Source organism: Lineus longissimus, chromosome 5, assembly GCF_910592395.1.
Source record: "Lineus longissimus chromosome 5, tnLinLong1.2, whole genome shotgun sequence".
NCBI lineage: Eukaryota > Metazoa > Nemertea > Pilidiophora > Heteronemertea > Lineidae > Lineus > Lineus longissimus.
The window spans coordinates 324,324-346,658 of NC_088312.1; the positions used below are offsets into that span (position 1 = coordinate 324,324).

The following is a 22,335-nucleotide window of genomic DNA, read 5'->3' on the forward strand; positions in this document are numbered from 1 at the left end:
AGTCGATCAGACCAGGTGTTATAGTTTGATATGTCCTTTGGAGAGAGTGTCCCGGTAACCCGGATCGGTAACAAAGGTATCTATTTACTATATACCCCCCCCCCCCCCCCCCACCGAGTCTTCTCGCTCACCAGCCCTATTAACGAAGAGCTCCCTATCAAGGCCTGAGCCTTCCTCATATTAGTTTGATATGTCCTTAGGAGAGAGTGTCCCGGTAACCCGGATCGGTAACAAAGGAATCTATTTATTATGCACTGAGGTATTGATGATGATGGGTCACTTTACAACCCTATCTTAATCTGTCAGCATAGGCATGAAAACTTTTTCTGATGGGGACATTTAAAACTGCTACACCGGGCAGTCAGAATAAATCTCAGATTAAACCCTGTCACAACCAACCAGGAACCAACGATCACAGGCAGTTTCCCAGCCAACCGATAATCTGGTCCTAGTTTCATGAAATCAGGCATGTCAGAGGCTGGGCACATTGGTCAGTCCTGCAACCTCACAGATAGAAATGCGGCAATCATGGGACAGCCAGACCTGAGCGGACAAGTGTAGTTGCAGTTTCGTTTTACTAGATGGCGAAACCGTACGGTGGCAATTTTCCGAATACGAAACTGCGGCTGGAAGAAAGTCACGTGACGAAAGAGGTGAGGTTTGTGTCTTGATTTTGTGAACATCATCAGTTTATCTCTGAATAATATCAAACTAGCGCTTTGGATATATTTCTTATGGACCTCGTTGGAAAGATTATTATTCCAACTTTCAGGAAATTACAAGTGTTTTGTAAATATCACCCGGTAGATTATAGATATCGTAGGTTATCTTTGTTGAAAATATCGACAACACCCGTTTTGTGTTTGATATATCGTGATACATGTGATATGCATGCATTGCACAAGTTACACAGAGATGACGGGCGCAGCGGCAGACTGCGTAGTGTGTAGGCCTATCTATTCTAAGGCTGGACGACTTCAGTGTTATCGCTCTGTATTTATCATCATTGTGTTCAGAACGCAACTCACTGTGGCTGACAGTGACAGAAGAAGAATGTGAATTTAACAAAGAAAGAATGGAATTGAACCTAGGCCCTTGGCCTTGGTCCGTAGTCGCTGTGCCCCTGGGCCTGGATCGAGATGCGAGACTGAGAATAAGATTATTGAGTTGGACATGATCATCGTCATGGAATCAAAGACGCTAGCCACGCGTGAATGTCATTAGCGGGCATCTACAGCACGCTGGGCAAGTCATGTACCACACTACTCGACGGTACTTCAAACTGTACTGGGTGTCGAGTCAAGAAATGTGGGAATCCCCAGAATCGAGAATGAGAAACGACTGAAGATCTAGGCCTATGGCTATGTGCAATCTCACAAACAAGGGAAGTCTGGGGCCCTCCCTGTATATATATTTGTTTTCCAGGCATCTGAGAGGGAGCAAAGTCTTTGATTCTTGGGGAGAGGTGAAAAAAGGGGGCGGCACCCCCTCTTACTACCATTCCGTTACTGCAGGCATAGACTTTAGCACCAATAACAATAAAGCAGAGGGTTCTAGAATGCTTTGAATTGAATGGTCCTAGTCTCCTAGGAAAGCTACAACTGCAAGCTTGGTTTTGCTATCTTCCTCCAGGTTGCTGTAAGATGTAGAAATAGTGCTCGGCCAAGTTGCCATTGCTCAAGATCAACAGTCTTACCTGTTTCAGGAATGTCTGCCAGATAAAAATAGCAGCTGAGTTCGCTGTAACGTCAGGTGTAACTCTTTCCCTCAGCTTCAGCAGTGAACATGAGTCAGCAGGCATGATGGAAATATTCATAAGTCTAGCAAGCACCAGCCCGAGCTCCATGTTTGACTTCACTGCAGGATCAGCGATATTCTGAGTGCTGTTGATGATGCTTTGCTTTTAGCTCACCTCTTAGCAGAGGTGAGCTTATCCCATACCGTGGCGTCCGTCGTCCGTCGTCGTCGTCGTCGTCGTCGTCGTCGTCGTCGTCGTCGTCGTCGTCATCGTCGTCGTCGTCGTCCGTCGTCCGTTAGCAGGGCACGTTTCGTAACTGTTAGAGCTATTGAGTTGAAACTTGGTACACATGTAACCTTATGTAATGACACCTTGGAGACCAAGTTTCAGTCCGATTCGTTTCATGGTTTGGCCACCAGGGGGCCAAACGTTAAAAGTGAAAATATGCAATATCTCCCTTAATAGTAGTCGGGAAATTTTGAAAAAAATATGGTAGGTACTTCTAGCAAAGGTGCATCATATATCCTCCGGGTTTTTGATTTGACCTCCTTTTCAAGGTCACAGAGGTCAAATGGTGTAAATTGGCTGTTAGGATGTAACGATGGCACGTTTCTAAACTGCAATGACTATTGATACCAAATTTGGTACACATTTACCCCTTAGTCAGGTGATCTCAGGTACCGAAGTTTGGTCCAATATGATTCACCACTTGACCACCAGGGGGCAAAATCCAAAAACCTTAAAAATGTGATAATTCCTTAACTTCTTGCCCGATTGCCACCAATTTGATATCATGGGTACATCTAACCACCATACAGTATATGTCACACAGGTTTTTGATTTGACCTTCTTGTCAAGGTCACAGAGGTCAAATGACGTAAATTCGCCGTCAGGACGTAACTATGGCACGTTTCTTAACTGCAATGACTATTGATCACAAATTAAGTACACATGTACCCTTTGGTCAGGTGATCTCAGGTACCGAAGTTTGGTGCGATCTGATTTGCCGTTTGGCCTCCAGGGAGGGGGCCAAATCCTAAATTCATCAAAATGCCATTATTCCTAGTACCCGATTGGCACCAATTTTATATCATAGGTACATCTAATTCTAACAACCATTCAATGTGTCACCCGGGTCTTCTTTGATTTGACCTACTTTTCAAGGTCACAGAGGTCGAATGTACTGTAAATTGGCCATTTTGGGGAAATTGTAATTGCTTGGACCTACATCAAACCTAACACTACATGACACAATACCATGCTCTTTATCCATCTTTCCTCCACATGAGGTGAGCACAATGGCCCTGGCCATTTCATATAGTTTTAAAGGTCATTCATTTGAAATAGAAGCCAGTCGTAATAGCAGTGCGAGTGTTTTCCAAAAAGTGCCTTTACAGAGTGGAGAATTTGAGTGCAAAAACAATAAAATAAATCTGGAATGTTGTAGTGAGGTGAAATATGCTCAAAGGTCCAGTTTCATTTTAACAATGGAAGGAGCAAGAGTTCATTTGCAGGCAGTACATGGCTATTGGCTGTATGGAGGACATTCCTTGCTGTCCACCACCTCTTTAGCCTACATATCGAATTTTCCAGTAGCCCTGAGTGATAATGATCTGTGCCTGTTCTCTGAATAATTTGGCAGTTAACAGGCTGTTGATATGAAATCATTTCATTATTGACCGACCTTCTGATGACAGAGCTTTATTGTATCTGAAGCATCAGTGTTGGAATGCGACCTGTTGACCGACATTGTGTTTGTTCCGTCAAAATAAAGAATAAATTGTAGTTCAGCTAAAGCGAAAGAGAAATGAAAAGGCAGCTGAATTAATATATTGGTCCAAGAACACTGGCAAACACTTGGTTCCTGACCCTCAAACTCTGTTTGAATGTCTAGTCATTTCGTTCCATGTTCTGTATACTATAATACAATATAAGGTAACACTTTATGTTTGTGTTGACTTGACATGCACCAGTTCTGTTCATACATAGCTCAGTGTCTTTGGCCAAGCCCTGCTTTGCCGTTCACCTGAGGTCAAGTTGTTGAGTGAGATTTCATGCTTGGTCAGTTGGAATGCTTCCTCACATTGTTAGGGCCATGAATGACCAATGTCATCTCATGGAGTGTACTGAAGACAAGTAAACATAGTGAGGTTGATAGTGGAACCACCAAGAGATTCATGAGACTGAAAGTACTGGTATCAGTGTCATTGTAACAACCAAACAATTGAGAATGGACTGCTAGTACATTTTGTACGGCAGTATATTGAAAGTGCAGAAACCCGCCATTGTACAGTGTTTTAGGTGTGTCCATGATTGACTATCTTCCATCAGTATTTCATGTATTTCTGCTGGTATTGGAACCAGCTCATGACATGCATGGTGTGGAATGCCATGTCTGATTTGTTCATCGGTGAGCCTGCCATTGCCAACAGATCTAGATCTTTCCATGACAAGTTGTTTTATGAGTGATGAAGCATGGAGTGGTCTGTTGATAATTAGCGGACAGGATGATTTCATTGAGACTAATCTGAGTCACTACTTACTATGAAGCAGTCGTTGATGCTTCAGGCTACTCGGCTGAAGATGTACTGTAGCATGGTGGTATTGACGTTTCGTTTGTCTTTGTTGTGTAATGTCGGTCATAGTGACATCATATACAAACATAGAGGCAGGGTAGGTTCTTGACTTTGCTATGGATTCAGTGGCCTCAACTGGATGTACACACGTTGTTGGAATACTTGTAGTAGAAGTTACCCAGCAATAACGAACATTGGCCTTGTTCTGTGTTTTCCCTGCCAATGTTGAAGGCTACAATACGACATATGATAGGAAAATCTAGATGCCTTAACAAGTGTATACATACAGCTTACTATTCAAGTCTCCACATTACCCAGACACATCTCTCACAACCTGAATGTACTGGCAATCATCTTTTTAGCCTGTAGCGTTATTACCGCATAACTTTTGATAGTTTATGTGATGTGATGTTTCCAGCTAGGCTGCTTTATAGTATGCAATCGGCAATTTTTCTCTTTACATAAGATCCATACTCGAGGCTGCAGCGGGAATTGCCTCATTTTATTGTAGAGCTGGCTCAGTCAGTAACTGTGAGATGATCTCAAGGTTTGTTGTGTGGGGAGACTGCTCCCACTTATCCTGTTCAATCAAGGTTTAATGTTTGTCTCTTTCCTCTCTCTTCAGCTACCATCAATCTGATGAGAACCTTAACCCAGCCATGGCCTGCACTCTTACATAACAGGTAAGTCAGCTATGCAGTCATTGTGATGAGAATCTCAAGTTTTGTAATCATATTCTGTTGATTGTAGCAGCTGGAGTGATTATAAATCAATATGCTGTTCCAAGGCTTGGTCTGAATTCATTTTGAACTGCCGTTATGAATTCCAATGGAAATTCTAAAACTGGGTTACATACATTGTCACATGTCTAACCATGTAATGTATCATTTTATGATTTAGCCTGACTGCATAGCTGGTATGCCATTCTCACTGCGAATTGGATCAGACCTACAGGCCTAAGTTCTGTGTGCCATAAATATTGTGGATGTTCTCAATGGTGAATTTGTCATGTTTCTCAGTTGATTCCCACAGCATGTGTCACTGTCGGTGAGGTACAAGCAGGCTTCATTTTCTCTGGTCATATGTGAACATCGCTGGCCAAAATAGACCCTTGGGTAATACGGATTGTCCAAGAAGTTGATCATGTTTTCGATCAATGAATTCCGACCTCGATAGTATCATCCCATTTGCAACCGAAAATACACCATCACAAACCATGGGTTACCGTGATGATATCACTAGTTGCCATGACAACCATTCATTATAAAACAATTTCTGCACCTGTAGTGTAACCAAGTTCTGTGGAATATTGATAAAGTATTCCGCATGAATAAACACAGACTTCTTCCTTGGCGCTTCTGATCATAGGAAGATGGTTAGAGGGCCTGTGGTCAATGCTGGCCAGGTTCATTGACATTATCATGCTATAATGGAATTGGACAGGTTTTCGTCATGCAATCATTGATGACTTGTGTCTTGCTAAAACAATCCCTTTCATTCTTCTGTTTTTCTTCTCTTTAAGGTGGACATTTCAGAAGCAACAGCCATGGATTATTTCATAAGGGTGACGTAGCAAGCTGGCATCATGTCTTCATGTAAGTCTCAAGAAAAACCTCTTGCATACCTGGCATATTGGGCCAGATTCTGCCCATAATGATGACAATGCAGATTACTGAGGAGGAAATAAGTCAAATTTAGTGTACTTCTGTTCTCACAACAATTCTCTCATACTTGACAGGTGTCAATCATTGGTGACACACATGTCAAAAATCAAAAGATGAATGATGCAGTGTATTTCACTGTGTCGTATGAATGGACTGCGGAGGCTTTCATGAATGGTCATGTAGCTAGGAAGAAAGTGGATGGAAGAGAATTGTTTATAACAGTTATCATGAGTGATCATTCCCAATTTCATGTCATTTTAGCTCAAGATTGACTGGTCACTGAAAGCCATCCATTTTCCCTTGAAAAACAAGTTGAAAAACCCTGACAGAAACTGCCCTTGGGAATCCCAGCTAATGCCTATCTCACTTTCTCCCCTGCAGATAACGATTATTCTCACAATTATTCGGATTTCGAGCTCCTCCAACGTGCTCACAAGGAGCGAGCAGAGATCGTAGCCCGCTATGACAAGGTGAGATAATGCCAACTGGTATATTCAGATCGTGCGATTGGGAAGTCATCTTAAGTCACTTTGGAGCATGTCTTGAATGCCACCATTACCCTCCTCTCCAGAGGCATAGAAAGAGTTAAGATGATTTTCCCACTTGTGTCTAGTATAAAGGATATTCCTGGGGTCTTGGTAGAGGCAGCCCTGGGAATTTATTGCCTTACAATAAACGACATTGTTTTCTGTTTCTCATATTCTTGGTGTAAGCATTGGATAGGCATGCTCCCATGAGGCTAATAAAGAAAACATGGCCACAAGTTCTTGTCTGAAGAAAAAAAAAATTGTTTACAATATGACATGAAGAAATGTACTAGATTCAGAATCATTGTAGGCCTACATGCACAGCTGGTACCTTTGTGACGGGCCATCATTCTTGAAAAAGGTGAGAAACAAGTTCACCTCTGTGGTTATCTGTCATTCATGGAGGCTTATTTCATCATGGTTTTGTAAGAAAAGTTGCTACTGCTTTCTTATGGGAAACAGAGATGCCAGCAGACGTGTGTCTGCCTTGGTATTGATAAAGCAATGTGAAGTTGGCAAAAATCCCACTCAACAAATATATGGCCTGATCCATGTTTATGTTCTGGTTTGGAAAGAGAAGAGTTCAATATTTCTTCTGATTCTACATGAAAGACATCAATTTGACAAGTAATTCAGTAGAAAAGCACATGTAAACAAATATCTGTCCGAGGGAAGTTACTGCCGAATTGCAAAAAATCCAAATGTTATTGGAATGCGGTTTCTTCCTCGGTGACATATCTGCCCACCAACACCATGTTATCATTGGAAATGTGTAACGATGCCAAGAAATGAGGAAATGTTCCAACTTAAAGCCAAAGACCTAGGATACCAACTGAGAGACAGTCCCTTGTGCTATTGAACTTTGTGTGCACTCATTGTCAGTTTTCTGGCTGTCATTGGAAATATATGAGGCCATCATGTATGAAGACGATGAATCTGGCAGTTAGAGTTTTAATTAAAGTGGCACTGCGGTTGTCTATGATTGATAACAGACTCAAGGAGCCAAGGAACCAATTAATTAGAGACGACCGACATAACGGAGGAGATTTCATTTGCTTAAAAGGAGTGTTTTTGTTACCAGAAGTAGAACTTTAGAAAATACTGTAATGGCTTCATGCAGAAATGTGGAGGAAAGGTAAAACACGGTGTTGTCGCACAACACCGTTGCACCGATCTGAGTATTGAAGTGTTGTATGTCTTGAGTTCAAAAGAGAGTTGATGTCCTGTGTTAGATGGTGGACCAAACCATAGTCTGGTCACACTGATCAACTTGTTGGCCTCTGTCAGACAATGTACCAAACCACACCCAAAATACTCTGGACAGAAAAATGATACTTACCAAATCTGTGAAATCTTCCTCAAAAAGCAATTTATAATCCACAAAATTGGAGAACTATGGTGACTGGTCTAATGCATGTGAAGCCATGCAAACCAGTTCAAACTGCCAGTGAGTTCTTATGTCATACAGATCCCTTTCTAATCATTGTCCAGTGCAATAAGCTGTCAATCATTCAAATGAGTGTAATTGACAGCAATTAGTGCCATGTCATGCTCTTAGAGCAATTCAACCAAAGCCATAGTTTAGATTGGAGTTCAATCAGAAGTGATTGATTTCATTGTGATTAAGATTAAGATGTTGATAGGATGATGTTTTAGTCATTACCTGCTGCTGGACTGATACTTCAGAGTGGTTTTAATTGAGATCTTTGGTAAAAATTCAATCAATGAATGAATGAAAGTTTACAAGTTTTAACTTATTTTTTTAGGCCCATGGTTTTGGCAAAACAGTTTCTCAGGCCAGGAAGATCCAAAATTCTCTTAGTCATGCTAGCAATTAATCGAAAGATGATTTGAATATTTGTTAAAAGTAAAAGAAATTGATTGTATCAAATGTTTTCTGTTTGTTACATGAAGGGAAGAAAGCCAAGAAAGGTAAACACTGACAAGCCTCAGGCTTTTCATTTGAATGGAGGTCAGATAATGGTTTCTGGTGGATAAAGTGGTTGTCAGCCAGTGCATGATGGTAGATGATGCCACTGGTTATTGATATTAACAGGTCTAAGCAAGAACAGGTTCAGATATGGCCAGGAAAACAGCTGTCTTCTTGATAACCATTGCAGTGAGATGACTTTGGTGATGAGCAGTGTTCAAAGATAGCATGATGGTGTCAGCCTAACTTTTGGCTATGCTGGGCATGAAATAACCTCTCCCCAATTTAACATTTCTATCATAGATGTGGTGGCAGTCCCGTACTCTAATTCTCCTGCAGCAAAAGTGATAGACAGGTCATTGAGTTTATCGGTATGGGTAGTTTAAAGATTCCCCACTACTGACTGATGTCAGCCAAAATGTGAGGGTGTATGGTTGGGTGTGGGAGTTTGTGTTGTACATGCTGTCATCGTCAAGAAGCAAAGACGGCTCCAAAGGAGATGTCCCCTTCGTCTCCCAGTCAAGTCTTGTCAAATTAGAGATAAGACTGAGGGAGATTCCAGTAGGCCCAGATGTCCCCTTCACCTCCCAGTCAAGTCTTGTCGAATAAGAGATAAGACTGAGGGAGATTCCAGTAGGCCCAGATGTCCCCTTCACCTCCCAGTCAAGTCTTGTCGAATTAGAGATAAGACTGAGGGAGATTCCAGTAGGCCCAGATGTCCCCTTCACCTCCCAGTCAAGTCTTGTCGAATTAGAGATAAGACTGAGGGAGATTCCAGTCGGCCCAGATGTCCCCTTCACCTCCCAGTCAAGTCTTGTCGAATTAGAGATAAGACTGAGGGAGATTCCAGTAGGCCCAGATGTCCCCTTCACCTCCCAGTCAAGTCTTGTCGAATTAGAGATAAGACTGAGGGAGATTCCAGTCGGCCCAGATGTCCCCTTCACCTCCCAGTCAAGTCTTGTCGAATTAGAGATAAGACTGAGGGAGATTCCAGTAGGCCCAGATGTCCCCTTCTCCTCCCAGTCAAGTCTTGTCGAATTAGAGATAAGACTGAGGGAGATTCCAGTAGGCCCAGATGTCCCCTTCTCCTCCCAGTCAAGTCTTGTCGAATTAGAGATAAGACTGAGGGAGATTCCAGTAGGCCCAGATGTCCCCTTCTCCTCCCAGTCAAGTCTTGTCGAATTAGAGATAAGACTGAGGGAGATTCCAGTAGGCCCAGATGTCCCCTTCTCCTCCCAGTCAAGTCTTGTCGAATTAGAGATAAGACTGAGGGAGATTCCAGTAGGCCCAGATGTCCCCTTCACCTCCCAGTCAAGTCTTGTCGAATTAGAGATAAGACTGAGGGAGATTCCAGTAGGCCCAGATGTCCCCTTCTCCTCCCAGTCAAGTCTTGTCGAATTAGAGATAAGACTGAGGGAGATTCCAGTAGGCCCAGATGTCCCCTTCATCTCCCAGTCAAGTCTTGTCGAATTAGAGATAAGACTGAGGGAGATTCCAGTAGGCCCAGATGTTCCCTGGAAAGACGATGTGTTGCTCTACATAATGGAATGGTAGTCTGAACTGTATGGTGGTCCACCCAGTCAGTCCGTCTTACTCCTACTGGCTGATTGCATGGCTTTGGGATGGATGTTTAACTTTTTCAACGAAATCTGATAGTTTGATTGACTGCCACTGATGATCAGCACACATGCTTCGTGTAGAAAAAAACGCTTTGAAATATGAAGTCATAGAATAGACGTGATAATTGATGTTAACTGTGATTTGACTTCCAGGGCCGGGAAGAAGGTGCCGAGATTGACCCCTGGGAGGATCCCACATTCGAGGTGTATCATGTCACAGACCGATATGGATTCATACAGTGAGTACAGAGAGACTTCAAATCTGTCCATGCAAATGATCGCCCTAAGTCCCAAGTGGTCCAAATTACCAAATTCACCCCTCTAGCCCGACCAAAGGCCCTAATTACCATGAAATGACGAATGCTGCCATGATTTCTGTTAAGAAATTGATTGCGGCAAATTTGTCATGCTACAGATGAAAACAAATTTCAAGTCCAAACATTTTTTTCACCAGGGTTCCACTGTACATACCTGCCAATACCTCATTTCTTTGCTTCATCTGTACATCGCTGTTTGCCATGATGTCATGCGGGTCACCTGTACCTCGCTGTTTGCCATGATGTCATGCAGGTCATCTGTACCTCGCTGTTTGCCATGATGTCATGCAGGTCATCTGTACCTCGCTGTTTGCCATGATGTCATGCAGGTCATCGGTATCTCGCTGTTTGCCATGATGTCATGCAGGTCATCTGTACCTCTTTGTTTGCCATGATGTCATGCAGGTCATCTGTACCTTGCTGTTTGCCATGATGTCATGCAGGTCATCTATACCTCGCTGTTTGCCATGATGTCATGCAGGTCATCTGTACCTCGCTGTTTGCCATGATGTCATGCAGGTCATCTCAGATCTGTACCTTGCTGTTTGCCATGATGTCATGCAGGTCATCTATACCTCGCTGTTTGCCATGATGTCATGCAGGTCATCTGTACCTCACTGTTTGCCATGATGTCATGCAGGTCATCTGTACCTCGCTGTTTGCCATGATGTCATGCAGGTCATCTGTACCTCACTGTTTGCCATGATGTCATGCAGGTCATCTGTACCTCGCTATTTGCCATGATGTCATGCGGGTCATCTGTACCTTGCTGTTTGCCATGATGTCATGCAGGTCATCTGTACCTCGCTATTTGCCATGATGTCAAGCAGGTCATCTGTACCTCGACATAACTCATGATGTTCTCTTTCCAGTGAGCACACCTTACCAAAAACATCAGAAGCTCAAGAAGGCAAGGTAAATACTTCATTTTAAACGCCTAATCCTTTGTGTTCATTTCCTTGTGGCTGGGGTAAACTGAAATCTATGTTGTCATAGTACATTTATTATTCATGAGAGTTTGCTTAAACTCTGCATTGATGATATCTGTATATTAGTCTGTACCATGTCATTGTTTTTATTCAAAAAGACAGTTTCTTATCAGCTTTATAGCAGATGCAAAGGTCACATTGCTTCATACAGAAGACTACAATGCATCTGGGGGCTGAGTGTTTCTCGTGAATGATTTGACATTTCACGTGATTGTTTGAGTTTTTTGTGGAGGTTGTGAGACTAAAACCCCTCCAGCATAATCATGATGACAGAGTAGAATAGCACTGGCTGAGGTTTGGAGAGTTGTTAGCTCACCTCTTAGCAGAGGTGAGCTTATCCCATACCGTGGCGTCCGTCGTCCGTCGTCGTCGTCGTCGTCGTCGTCGTCCGTCGTCGTCCGTCGTCCGTTAGCAGGGCACGTTTCGTAACTGTTAGAGCTATTGAGTTGAAACTTGGTACACATGTACCCTTATGTAATGACACCTTGGAGACCAAGTTTCGGTCCGATTCGTTTCATGGTTTGGCCACCAGGGGGCCAAACGTTAAAAGTGAAAATATGCAATATCTCCCTTAATAGTAGTCGGGAAATTTTGAAAAAAATATGATAGGTACTTCTAGCAAAGGTGCATCATATATCCTCCGGGTTTTTGATTTGACCTCCTTTTCAAGGTCACAGAGGTCAAATGGTGTAAATTTGCCGTTAGGATGTAACGATGGCACGTTTCTAAACTGCAATGACTATTGATACCAAATTTGGTACACATTTACCCCTTAGTCAGGTGATCTCAGGGACCGAAGTTTGGTCCAATATGATTCACCACTTGACCACCAGGGGGCAAAACCAAAAACCTTAAAAATTTGATTATTCCTTAACTTCTTGCCTGATTGCCACCAATTTGATATCATGGGTACATCTAACCACCATACAGTATATGTCACACAGATTTTTAATTTGACCTTCTTGTCAAGGTCACAGAGGTCAAATGGCGTAAATTCGCCGTCAGGCCGTAACTATGGCACGTTTCTTAACTGCAATGACTATTGATCACAAATTAAGTACACATGTACCCCTTGGTCAGGTGATCTCAGGTACCGAAGTTTGGTGCGATCTGATTTGCCGTTAGGCCTCCAGGGAGGGGGCCAAATCCTAAATTCTTCAAAATCCCATTATTCCTAGTAATGACTTGCCCGATTGGCACCAATTTTATATCATAGGTACATCTAATTCTAACAACCATTCAATGTGTCACCCAGGTCTTCTTTGATTTGACCTACTTTTCAAGGTCACAGAGGTCGAATGTACTGTAAATTGGCCATTTTGGGGAAATTGAAATTGCTTGGACCTACATCAAACCTAACACTACATGACACAATACCATGCTCTTTATCCATCTTTCCTCCACATGAGGTGAGCACAATGGCCCTGGCCATTTCATTTTTAAGTATCTTTCCATGTTGTCTTGCAGATGAAATCCATCTTGAACGTTCGAACTCAGAAATGGCTGAAGATGTTGAAATCATGGAGGAAGTATTACAAGAGTGAAAAGGTGATTATACGAACGTGTTGTAAGATGTCATAAAGAATGTCTCATATAGTTGTTGTAGAATTAGGAAACTTGCTTAACTTGGAGTCAAAATGGAGTGATATCCCTATTCCGACCTTTCCCTGAGTTTGAATTTGCCAAGAAATACCATGCCTTGAGCTAGTTTTTGATTTTGTCATGTTAGAGGGCTGGGCATGGGAATGTTTGTTGATGATTCCTAATTGGCATCCTGTTCCTTGGTAGAAGACATAAAATGCCACCAGTATTGTTGATTGTTTTGCCTATTGAATGAGCTCAGCACTCCCTTGATGTAGATTCTCATACTGATAGTCATCAGTCTTCCCGCCCGCCAGGGATGGTGAGTAGGAGTGCTCAGTTTCAGAAACCTTGGAGACAGCTTCCACTTTCTAAATGTCAGAGCTGAGATATGCTGTGAATTTTAAATTCACTCAATCATAAAAAAGGCATATGCTCATGTTGGAATAGAATAAAGCATTGTCTGAATAATAGAATTAAGACAGAGACTTTGTGAGGCAGATTTTCTAGTGCTGCTGTCAGTGTATAACAGGATTGTTGATGGGGGCAAGATGTATCTTGGTTACCTGGTATGGGACATTTGATTGGCAATGGTTGCCAACAGCTTTATCATGAAGAACACGGACAGTGCTTGGACTGTGAGACTTTACCTTTCTCTCAGTGCATTTCTTTTTTCGTTATAAATAGCAACTCCAGAATGATTGCATGAGTTCAAGCGGGCGTCCTTTTATCCATGTCACTTATTATTTGCAGGTGGTGGTAGACCAAAGCAGTAAGGTACTTATGATTGTTTCCTGGACATGTTAGAACCAGTTTGCCAAGTTAGACCCTTGTATATGTCTCTTTATCTTTTCAATTCATTCTTCTTGGGGCAAATGATCGCGCTTCAGCCATACACTGAGTGTATCACATCAGGGTTAGATTAAATATCCTATAGAGCATTTGTATTCTATTCAAATCAGCAACAGGTATGTCTTGATCAAGCAAAATATCTAAAAAGCAGATAATCAAAACTGTGCAATATCATGTTTCAAAACACTCTAAATGAACCATTTCAAAATGTCAAATGGTGTATTGGATGGCTCAAACAGGGAGTAAAATAGCTCTGAGCTAAACTCTGCAAACTGTTTGATGAAAAATCGACATTCCACTGAGTTTGATATGATAGATATGGTCATTATGTTTCCCAATGAGGTTCAGACCTCAATCTGCTGATCAATAAATATCTACAACAGTCTACGAATCATTGAAGTGATTTCATTTTTTAGCTGCCCTGAATCAAATTCAGTAATGTGCCCGGTCATAGCCAAATGAACAATGAATTGAAAAGACCCATTTGCATTTTGGCCCCTTGTAGCGTCCATTGACTTATGGAACCGTTGAATGCCTCATCTATCTGTCTGCTTAGCTCTACCTTCAAAATTCAAGCTACCAGGTTCAGCTGACCAGCAGAAGTACGTTGTGCTGAGCTCATGCTTCTGCTTAGGGTTAGGCAGCATCGAAGAGATCATCTGCAGTTGACTGACCGCTTCAGCACTGGGCCCCACTGGCCTCTGCACCCAACAAAGTTGCATCGTCCAATCATTGAAATAGAGCAGTGGCAGCCGACTATGTTTATCGATTTCCTCCTGAAGTGACAGGTCACATCATGGAGCACCCAATGCCCTGTTTAGCTGCTCAGTGCCCACACATCCACATTCATACAGCCCTACAGCACTGTGCAATGCATGATCAAGACTCATATCCACTTGGCCAACTTGCCTAATTTCAGTGTCATGAATCGTAACGTCCCCAGTTGAGTTGCATCTACAGTGTTGTTTCAATGATGATGCAGTGATGGATAAACTCCACTGGTATGCTAGTGAGCGTACTGAATTGTATTGTATTGAACTGTGAAACTCAATATTGTATTGGCCTGTTCACCAGGTCACACTATTCGAACTGCTCTATCAACCTGCAAACCTGAGAAATGGGAGCTGATCCAATAACAATAAGACAAGCTGTTACAACTCACCATTACCAAATGATTACCAATCTCTGACCAAAAGCTCCCTCTCTTCCTGCCGTGGAATGCCATTATAGCCCTTGTCAATGTTTCAACCCAACCACCCCATGGTATATCTTGTTCTCCTGACATGAGATTCCAGTCTCATAAAGGTTGCAATATGAACTGTATTGTTCCATGAAGTGTAGGCCTATCCTTTCCCAATAAACCACCACTGTATTGTTTCTGCCCAACCTTCCCTGATGTCCATCCACCTTGGGCTGTACCTTCACTGGAAGACAAGTGAACATAGTAGGTGTTGAACATGGTGTCGATATGCTATGCTTTAGCTCCAGATCTCACTGACCGAATAGCTGACAAGAATGTTGTGCAATAAGGCATTCCTCTTCGCACAGACCATCCCTGAAAGTCAGTTGTCATATCTGTGTATCTTCTCGGGAGGTTCTTGTCACACATTACTATGACTGTCCCTTACAAGATTGAGGTTGGTTATTTTTCTCACTTCCCTATCCCAGGGTACTATTGGTGTGCTATATACTTGTGTTTCCTCAGGCTAGTCTTCCAGGCAGACCTTGTTGACTCGCAGGGTGTTGACGTAGTCCCTGGCGACATCGTCTGCATGATGACTTGCCTGCCGACCTCTCATGTCTCGTTCATAATCAGGACTGGGGTGCATCTGGGAACAACTGTCTTCCTCCAGGTTAAGGACTGTACATAAAAAGCTTCCTTTTCAGCTTGAAGTCACATCACAAGGAACCGTAGATATTGTAGAAATATAGCTCCTTCTTCTAGAAAAGTGTCATTTTAATGTCGAATGCTACTGTTGTACAATTTTTCTCCTGTATCAGTTCTATCATAGTAAACTTGACAGAATTACTTGTCTGGTTTGTATTGTCTTGCATAGGTCTACTGCAATGACTTGCTTTTGAGGTGGCCTTTGGTGTAACCTCAAAAGGAGTACCTGCAGTCGTACAGTCAAATTTCTATTTCTTGTAGCTCTAGCTTATTGTCTAATCAGAGTGGTAAACAATGGACACATGTATATGTAAGAGTTGATATACTGTGTACTGTAGAGCTGTCCTCCTGCAGAGTCTTGGCTGGTACCGTTCTATTGTAGCCCAAGAGAAAGAAGGCTGTCTTTGTCATCTTGATAACTTCAGCTACTATGGTGGCCATGGAGAAGGTGGTGCATTTGTGAATGGGGAGATGAAGAGAGGGTTGCATGACTTTGGTTGAGAATGAAACAGAAAGGGTTAAAGAAAGTTGAATACATTGTTGAGTACACACTGCAGTCACCAGTTGCACACATTTACTGCTGCACAAAGGCAATGTTGGTGCTATCAGAAAGTGTGTCAAGCCCTCTCAAGGTTGTTGAACCTGAGGTAATTAGGGTAATTAGCAGTGATAGTAATTAGATGGTAGTTCTGTCACTTCACTCTGGAGTCATGGTGTACTGTATTAACCAGACATATTCTATTGCAATAGGGACCAGCATGTCCCAGATCTGGGATGATTTCTCCATTAAAAGTTCAATTGTGACAATCTTCTTGAAACCTAATTGAGCTCAAAATGAAATGCGAGACAAAATGTCTTCACCGATAACATATTCATGGCCTCCAAGCCCAATCCTCTATTCTAACACACTGTCCATTATACGCAAGGAGGGCCATGATTTGCTATGGGACTGTGCTAAAACATGGAGCTCTGATTTCGTAATTTTGTCCCGATGGAAATTGGTTCATTATGTTGATTGATGATGTCCTCTATGGGGTCATCACAGCCCATACATTATGCAAGGCTGTTGAAATATTTGGCTAATACTAACAGCTGATAACCAGGTTTCTGGTGAGAATGCCACGTTGGCCATCGACACAGACGTCACTTTATAAAGCCTAAAGCGCGGCCGATGACATCAAGTTTTGGCTTGCACCAGCTGGTTGTTGCGAGGTTTACCGGTAAATCTCCAATCGTTACCTTCCTGTCATAACAAGCAAATCCAATTATTTCACACCACAAAGGCCATGGTTGCCTTTGAATGATCTCATTAGAATTGACATTTACCAGTTGCAGTATATAATCTATAAGAGCTAGCCAGTATAAATAGTATAACAATGGTGTCCACACCCTCAACTGTCTGTCAATCCACCTCTTGGCTAATGAGGATATTTCACCTATCAATCTAAAAAGGCAATCTACTTCAATGTCTCTTTCTCCTTTGATATATCGTTTAACTGGGAGCATGATGATGATGTTGTTTATGAATCATATTCAGGCATTCTGCTGAAAGAGCATTGTCACCACAAATAGGTCCTGCAGGAAATTGGGCAATTCATTATTTGCAACCTGATCATCTCTGGTAAGAGCTGTCAGTAAAAAACCAGTGGGCGTAGCTCTATGCTTATTATAGCAACAGTTGATGACATGTAACTGCTGCATTAGCCAATATTAAGTCTATATTTAGGACTATTGACCAAGTTAATCGTAGTCAACTCTCCTCGCTTAGAGTAAATATTAACTTCCGCCTTGCCCAGCCTCGGTTTCATCTGTCTGTGTATTGACTACATGGAAGGCTAGACCGGACCAAAAATGTCACGGTTTATATGTACGAAAAACCGGTCAGCTATCATGGAAGACCATGAGTGATGGTAGAAGACCTGTGATAGATGAAAACTCACTGATGTTCAGTGTAGCAGTTTCACTTGTATAGTGTTCCTAGCAAGACTTAATGGCCTCCTTGCCGAATGGTATTCATAGAGTAATAGCTGATATCATCTATTCACAAGGAGTCTTCACGTCCTGTCATTTATCAAGTGCTTGCATGCCAAACGACTACAGATGGGGCCACAGAGTGCTTCTGTACACGAAAGGACATGGGGTGTATTTGGTTGAAGTTGTTGGCTGAGGTTTAAAATAAGAAGCTTCTCTTCTAAAATTGACAAGAATGGCTCGAAGTCTGCCCACAGTTTTGAAAAATTTTCCAAATATTTTTGGGACTGATGATGTTTCTTCGTTTCCCCAGTTCCCCCAGTGAATGGTTGGCTTCACAGCTATTTCATGAGCAACTCTGAACAGCATGCTAGCACTCCGCCCATCTCCACGATTGATTCATTGGAATCTGGTTATGAAATATCGATAGGAATCCGATGTGCTACTCAGCAGTGATGTTGATGGAAAGTGTGCAGTGTGCTGTTTCCCGATGTAGGTTCAGCTGGGTATAGCTCACAGTTGTGATGTCTTGGGTTGTGTTGGGTTTAACTGGCAAGGTCTGGCAAATCAGAGTGCATTTGATTTCTCTGTAGGGTGTCATGGCATTTAGCAGTGAGTTTTGCTGTGAAATGGATTGTACCATAAATGCTGGACAGACAACCTTACAGAACCACAATTTGGCTGAAATAAGCTCACATCTGAACTCAAATCAGTGAGCTGTGATTGCCACTAAATGCAATGGTGACATTCACTATGATCGATTGCAGAAACAAATCATAGCCAGTTAATAGCTCCATCTCTTTCCCCGCCGCAGTCGTGAGCGTTATTGCAACGATCGAGCTCTATATGACCCTGTCAATCATACATGGTCATCCCTCATGATACACCATGTGAGAGGAATAGAAAGTGAAGACAATAGATCAGACAGCAACACCTGGTTTATTGTTATTCTGCACTTGAAGACCGTTGGCCATTGCACTTTGTGCTTTGTTGAATTAAGCACCCACCTTGGATATCATCACTGTTTTGTAAAGCAATTCTAAAATCTGTTTTGCCTTGGTTTCTATGGTGTGCTATTCTGACATTCTGATAAACAGCTACATGTACATGTATATGGTATCTCGTGCAGGTATTCCCAATACACTAGAAGAACCATACACCACATCCACACTGACAGAATCCTATCGTTTAGAGCATTATTGGGTTTTAACCCTCCATTCCAGGAGCATCTTGTTTTATAGACTCTGTTCGGGTTTGTGAGGATACATTGATAACCAGTAATATAATCCATAAGTGAGCATAAGCTCATTCTGTAAGCTGTTTCTCTGTCAGTCAGAACCATGGAGATGGAGTTTAATCCTCGAAGCATTCTCTACTGTTGACAATATGACATGTACAATGAATATTATGACTAAAATGGCAATGGTTTGATGACCACCGAGCATGGTGTTATAGACTGTATCAAACAAGTTGTATTTGAAAGAATAGGATGACTATACGAGGCAGTTCTCTGGAATCCACCCACCAAAGTTTGCTCGTTACAGGTCTGCATGCACCAAGAGCCTTGAGAGGATCAGACCTTCCTATATTCCAGGTCAAACAGTCCTATGCCAGTGTGTGAGAATATGATACTTCAAGTATGTTGGCTGGGAGATAGGTAACTCAATTATAATGGAGCATGATGTATGGTGATAACAATCTCATTGCCTTTTCAGTTGGTTCGTCGCATCTATAAGGGAATCCCAGATGCTCTCCGGGGGGATGTGTGGGCAAGACTTCTCAATATCAACCGTACCAAGGAGGAGCAACCAGGCATTTACCAGGTGGGTAGCACCACAAACAACCCAAGTGTGGCACGTGGGGCTGGATCAAATACACCTCTAAATGTCATGCACAGTCTGGTCAGTCCAGATGTCACTTTCCCCATTACACAGAAATCATCACCACATATATCTCTCTCATCCATGTTGGGAGCCCATTCATGCAAAGTCGGTCAACCGAAGCCAGAAAATCTGTTCAACTGTCACTTGTTATAATCTAATATAAACAAATGCAATCCCATTAAAAGGGATCCATAATTTGATAAATTCCATACGAAATTGATTTAGTCGAGACCAGTGTCGTCATGAGAATTGCCAGACGCAGAACCAAAACTGGGCTTGATGGTGTTGCCATCTAGGTGTCAGTTATGGAACTGACCAACTAAGCCACGTGTGCTACTCACGAGGATTGTATCATCAGAGAATTAGAGGTGTCATCATAGAGTTACTCATTTAGTTGTTGAATTCAAAGCCTTGTTAACCCATTGTTATCTAACAACCTGTTTTATCTCCTCCCAGAAAATGCGAGAGCGAGCTCGGAACTACTCGCCTGATATTCGCCAGATTGATTTAGATGTCAACAGAACATATAGGAATCACATCATGTTTAGAGAGAGATATAATGTGAAGTAAGTATGGACAACTATTGGAGAAGCAAGTTTCTTGAACTGAAGAATTCCAGTGCTGGTTGTCAGTCGCGTAGTCTCCCCTCTGACCTCTACTTTCTGACAAGTGTAACCAAAACAAAGGCACTATGAATCCTTAAAATAGTCGATCATGTTGTCATGTTGATGTCATGGGAAGGTAGCAACCAGTCGGGAATTTGATGGATATGGAAAGGTTTATCATGGACTACTAAAGGAACAAAACTAATCACCAAAATGGAGTAATTCAGTGTGTTTTGTCTTGATATTTAGCATATAATTGTTGGTTTCCAGGCAACAGGCCCTTTTCCACGTACTAGCAGCGTACTCGATGTACAACACTGAGGTTGGTTACTGTCAGGGCATGAGTCAGATTGCAGCCCTTCTTCTCATGTATCTCAATGAAGAGGTAAGGCTTGTAGTAACATACCTAGCTTGTCTGGCTAGGAGGACATGGCACAGACTGCTATCAGATGGTACCTCTCTTGGTCACAGCGCATGGTCAGTTTAGATGTAGACCTCCAGCAGATGATACCTCTCCCATTGACCCGGTATGATCAGATGCTGGGCGCAGGCCTCTCTCAGATGGTACCTCTCCCTTTGACCCGGTATGATCAGATGCTGGGCGCAGGCCTCTCTCAGATGATACCTCTCCCATTGACCCGGTATGATCAGATGCTGGGCGCAGGCCTCTCTCAGATGATACCTCTCCCTTTGACCCGGTATGATCAGATGCTGGGCGCAGGCCTCTCTCAGATGATACCTCTCCCTTTGACCCGGTATGATCAGATGCTTGGCGCAGGCCTCTCTCAGATGATACCTCTCCCTTTGACCCGGTATGATCAGATGCTGGGCGCAGGCCTCTCTCAGATGATACCTCTCCCTTTGACCCGGTATGATCAGATGCTGGGCGCAGGCCTCTCTCAGATGATACCTCTCCCTTTGACCCGGTATGATCAGATGCTGGGCGCAGGCCTCTCTCAGATGATACCTCTCCCTTTGACCCGGTATGATCAGATGCTGGGCGCAGGCCTCTCTCAGATGATACCTCTCCCTTTGACCCGGTGTGATCAGATGCTGGGCGCAGGCCTCTCTCAGATGATACCTCTCCCTTTGACCCGGTATGATCAGATGCTGGGCGCAGGCCTCTCTCAGATGATACCTCTCCCTTTGACCCGGTATGATCAGATGCTGGGCGCAGGCCTCTCTCAGATGGTACCTCTCCCTTTGACGCGGTATAATCAGATGCTGGGCGCAGGCCTCTCTCAGATGATACCTCTCCCTTTGACCCGGTATGATCAGATGCTGGGCGCAGGCCTCTCTCAGATGGTACCTCTCCCTTTGACCCGGTATGATCAGATGCTGGGCGCAGACCTCTCTCAGATGGTACCTCTCCCTTTGACCCGGTATGATCAGATGCTGGGCGCAGGCCTCTCTCAGATGATACCTCTCCCTTTGACCCGGTATGATCAGATGCTGGGCGCAGGCCTCTCTCAGATGGTACCTCTCCCTTTGACCCGGTATGATCAGATGCTGGGCGCAGGCCTCTCTCAGATGATACCTCTCCCTTTGACCCGGTATGATCAGATGCTGGGCGCAGGCCTCTCTCAGATGATACCTCTCCCTTTGACCCGGTATGATCAGATGCTGGGCGCAGGCCTCTCTCAGATGATACCTCTCCCTTTGACCCGGTATGATCAGATGCTGGGCGCAGGCCTCTCTCAGATGGTACCTCTCCCTTTGACCCGGTATGATCAGATGCTGGGCGCAGGCCTCTCTCAGATGGTACCTCTCCCTTTGACCCGGTATGATCAGATGCTGGGCGCAGGCCTCTCTCAGATGATACCTCTCCCTTTGACCCGGTATGCTCAGATGCTGGGCGCAGGCCTCTCTCAGATGATACCTCTCCCTTTGACCCGGTATGATCAGATGCTGGGCGCAGGCCTCTCTCAGATGATACCTCTCCCTTTGACCCGGTATGCTCAGATGCTGGGCGCAGGCATCTCTCAGATGATACCTCTCCCTTTGACCCGGTATGCTCAGATGCTGGGCGCAGGCCTCTCTCAGATGATACCTCTCCCTTTGACCCGGTGTGATCAGATGCTGGGCGCAGGCCTCTCTCAGATGATACCTCTCCCTTCGACCCGGTGTGATCAGATGCTGGGCGCAGGCCTCTCTCAGATGGTACCTCTCCATACTACATGTAGAAACACTGCTCA

The 22,335-nt window shown here is 43.4% G+C and overlaps 1 protein-coding gene across 5 annotated transcripts in view; it reads left to right on the top strand.

Annotated features, from left to right (window-relative positions):
• The first annotated feature begins 647 nt into the window (after nucleotides 1-647).
• The window catches only part of LOC135487500 (uncharacterized), a 30,441-nt gene continuing 8,753 nt past the window's right edge, over nucleotides 648-22,335 (top strand). For 2 of the 5 annotated variants that reach the window (XR_010446863.1, XM_064771219.1), the window contains exons 1-12: nucleotides 648-789; nucleotides 4,940-4,997; nucleotides 5,837-5,909; nucleotides 6,360-6,448; nucleotides 8,420-8,437; nucleotides 10,208-10,293; nucleotides 11,244-11,286; nucleotides 12,828-12,908; nucleotides 13,695-13,718; nucleotides 19,368-19,475; nucleotides 19,992-20,101; nucleotides 20,411-20,525. Coding sequence is in view for 4 of the 5 variants with exons in the window: in XM_064771219.1 (XP_064627289.1) it covers nucleotides 5,900-5,909; nucleotides 6,360-6,448; nucleotides 8,420-8,437; nucleotides 10,208-10,293; nucleotides 11,244-11,286; nucleotides 12,828-12,908; nucleotides 13,695-13,718; nucleotides 19,368-19,475; nucleotides 19,992-20,101; nucleotides 20,411-20,525 (684 nt within the window). In the remaining variant the exon portion in view is untranslated. The remainder of the gene's footprint in view (nucleotides 790-4,939; nucleotides 4,998-5,836; nucleotides 5,910-6,359; nucleotides 6,449-8,419; nucleotides 8,438-10,207; nucleotides 10,294-11,243; nucleotides 11,287-12,827; nucleotides 12,909-13,694; nucleotides 13,719-19,367; nucleotides 19,476-19,991; nucleotides 20,102-20,410; nucleotides 20,526-22,335) is intronic. The other 3 variants (XM_064771222.1, XM_064771220.1, XM_064771223.1) reach the window with 3 other exon arrangements.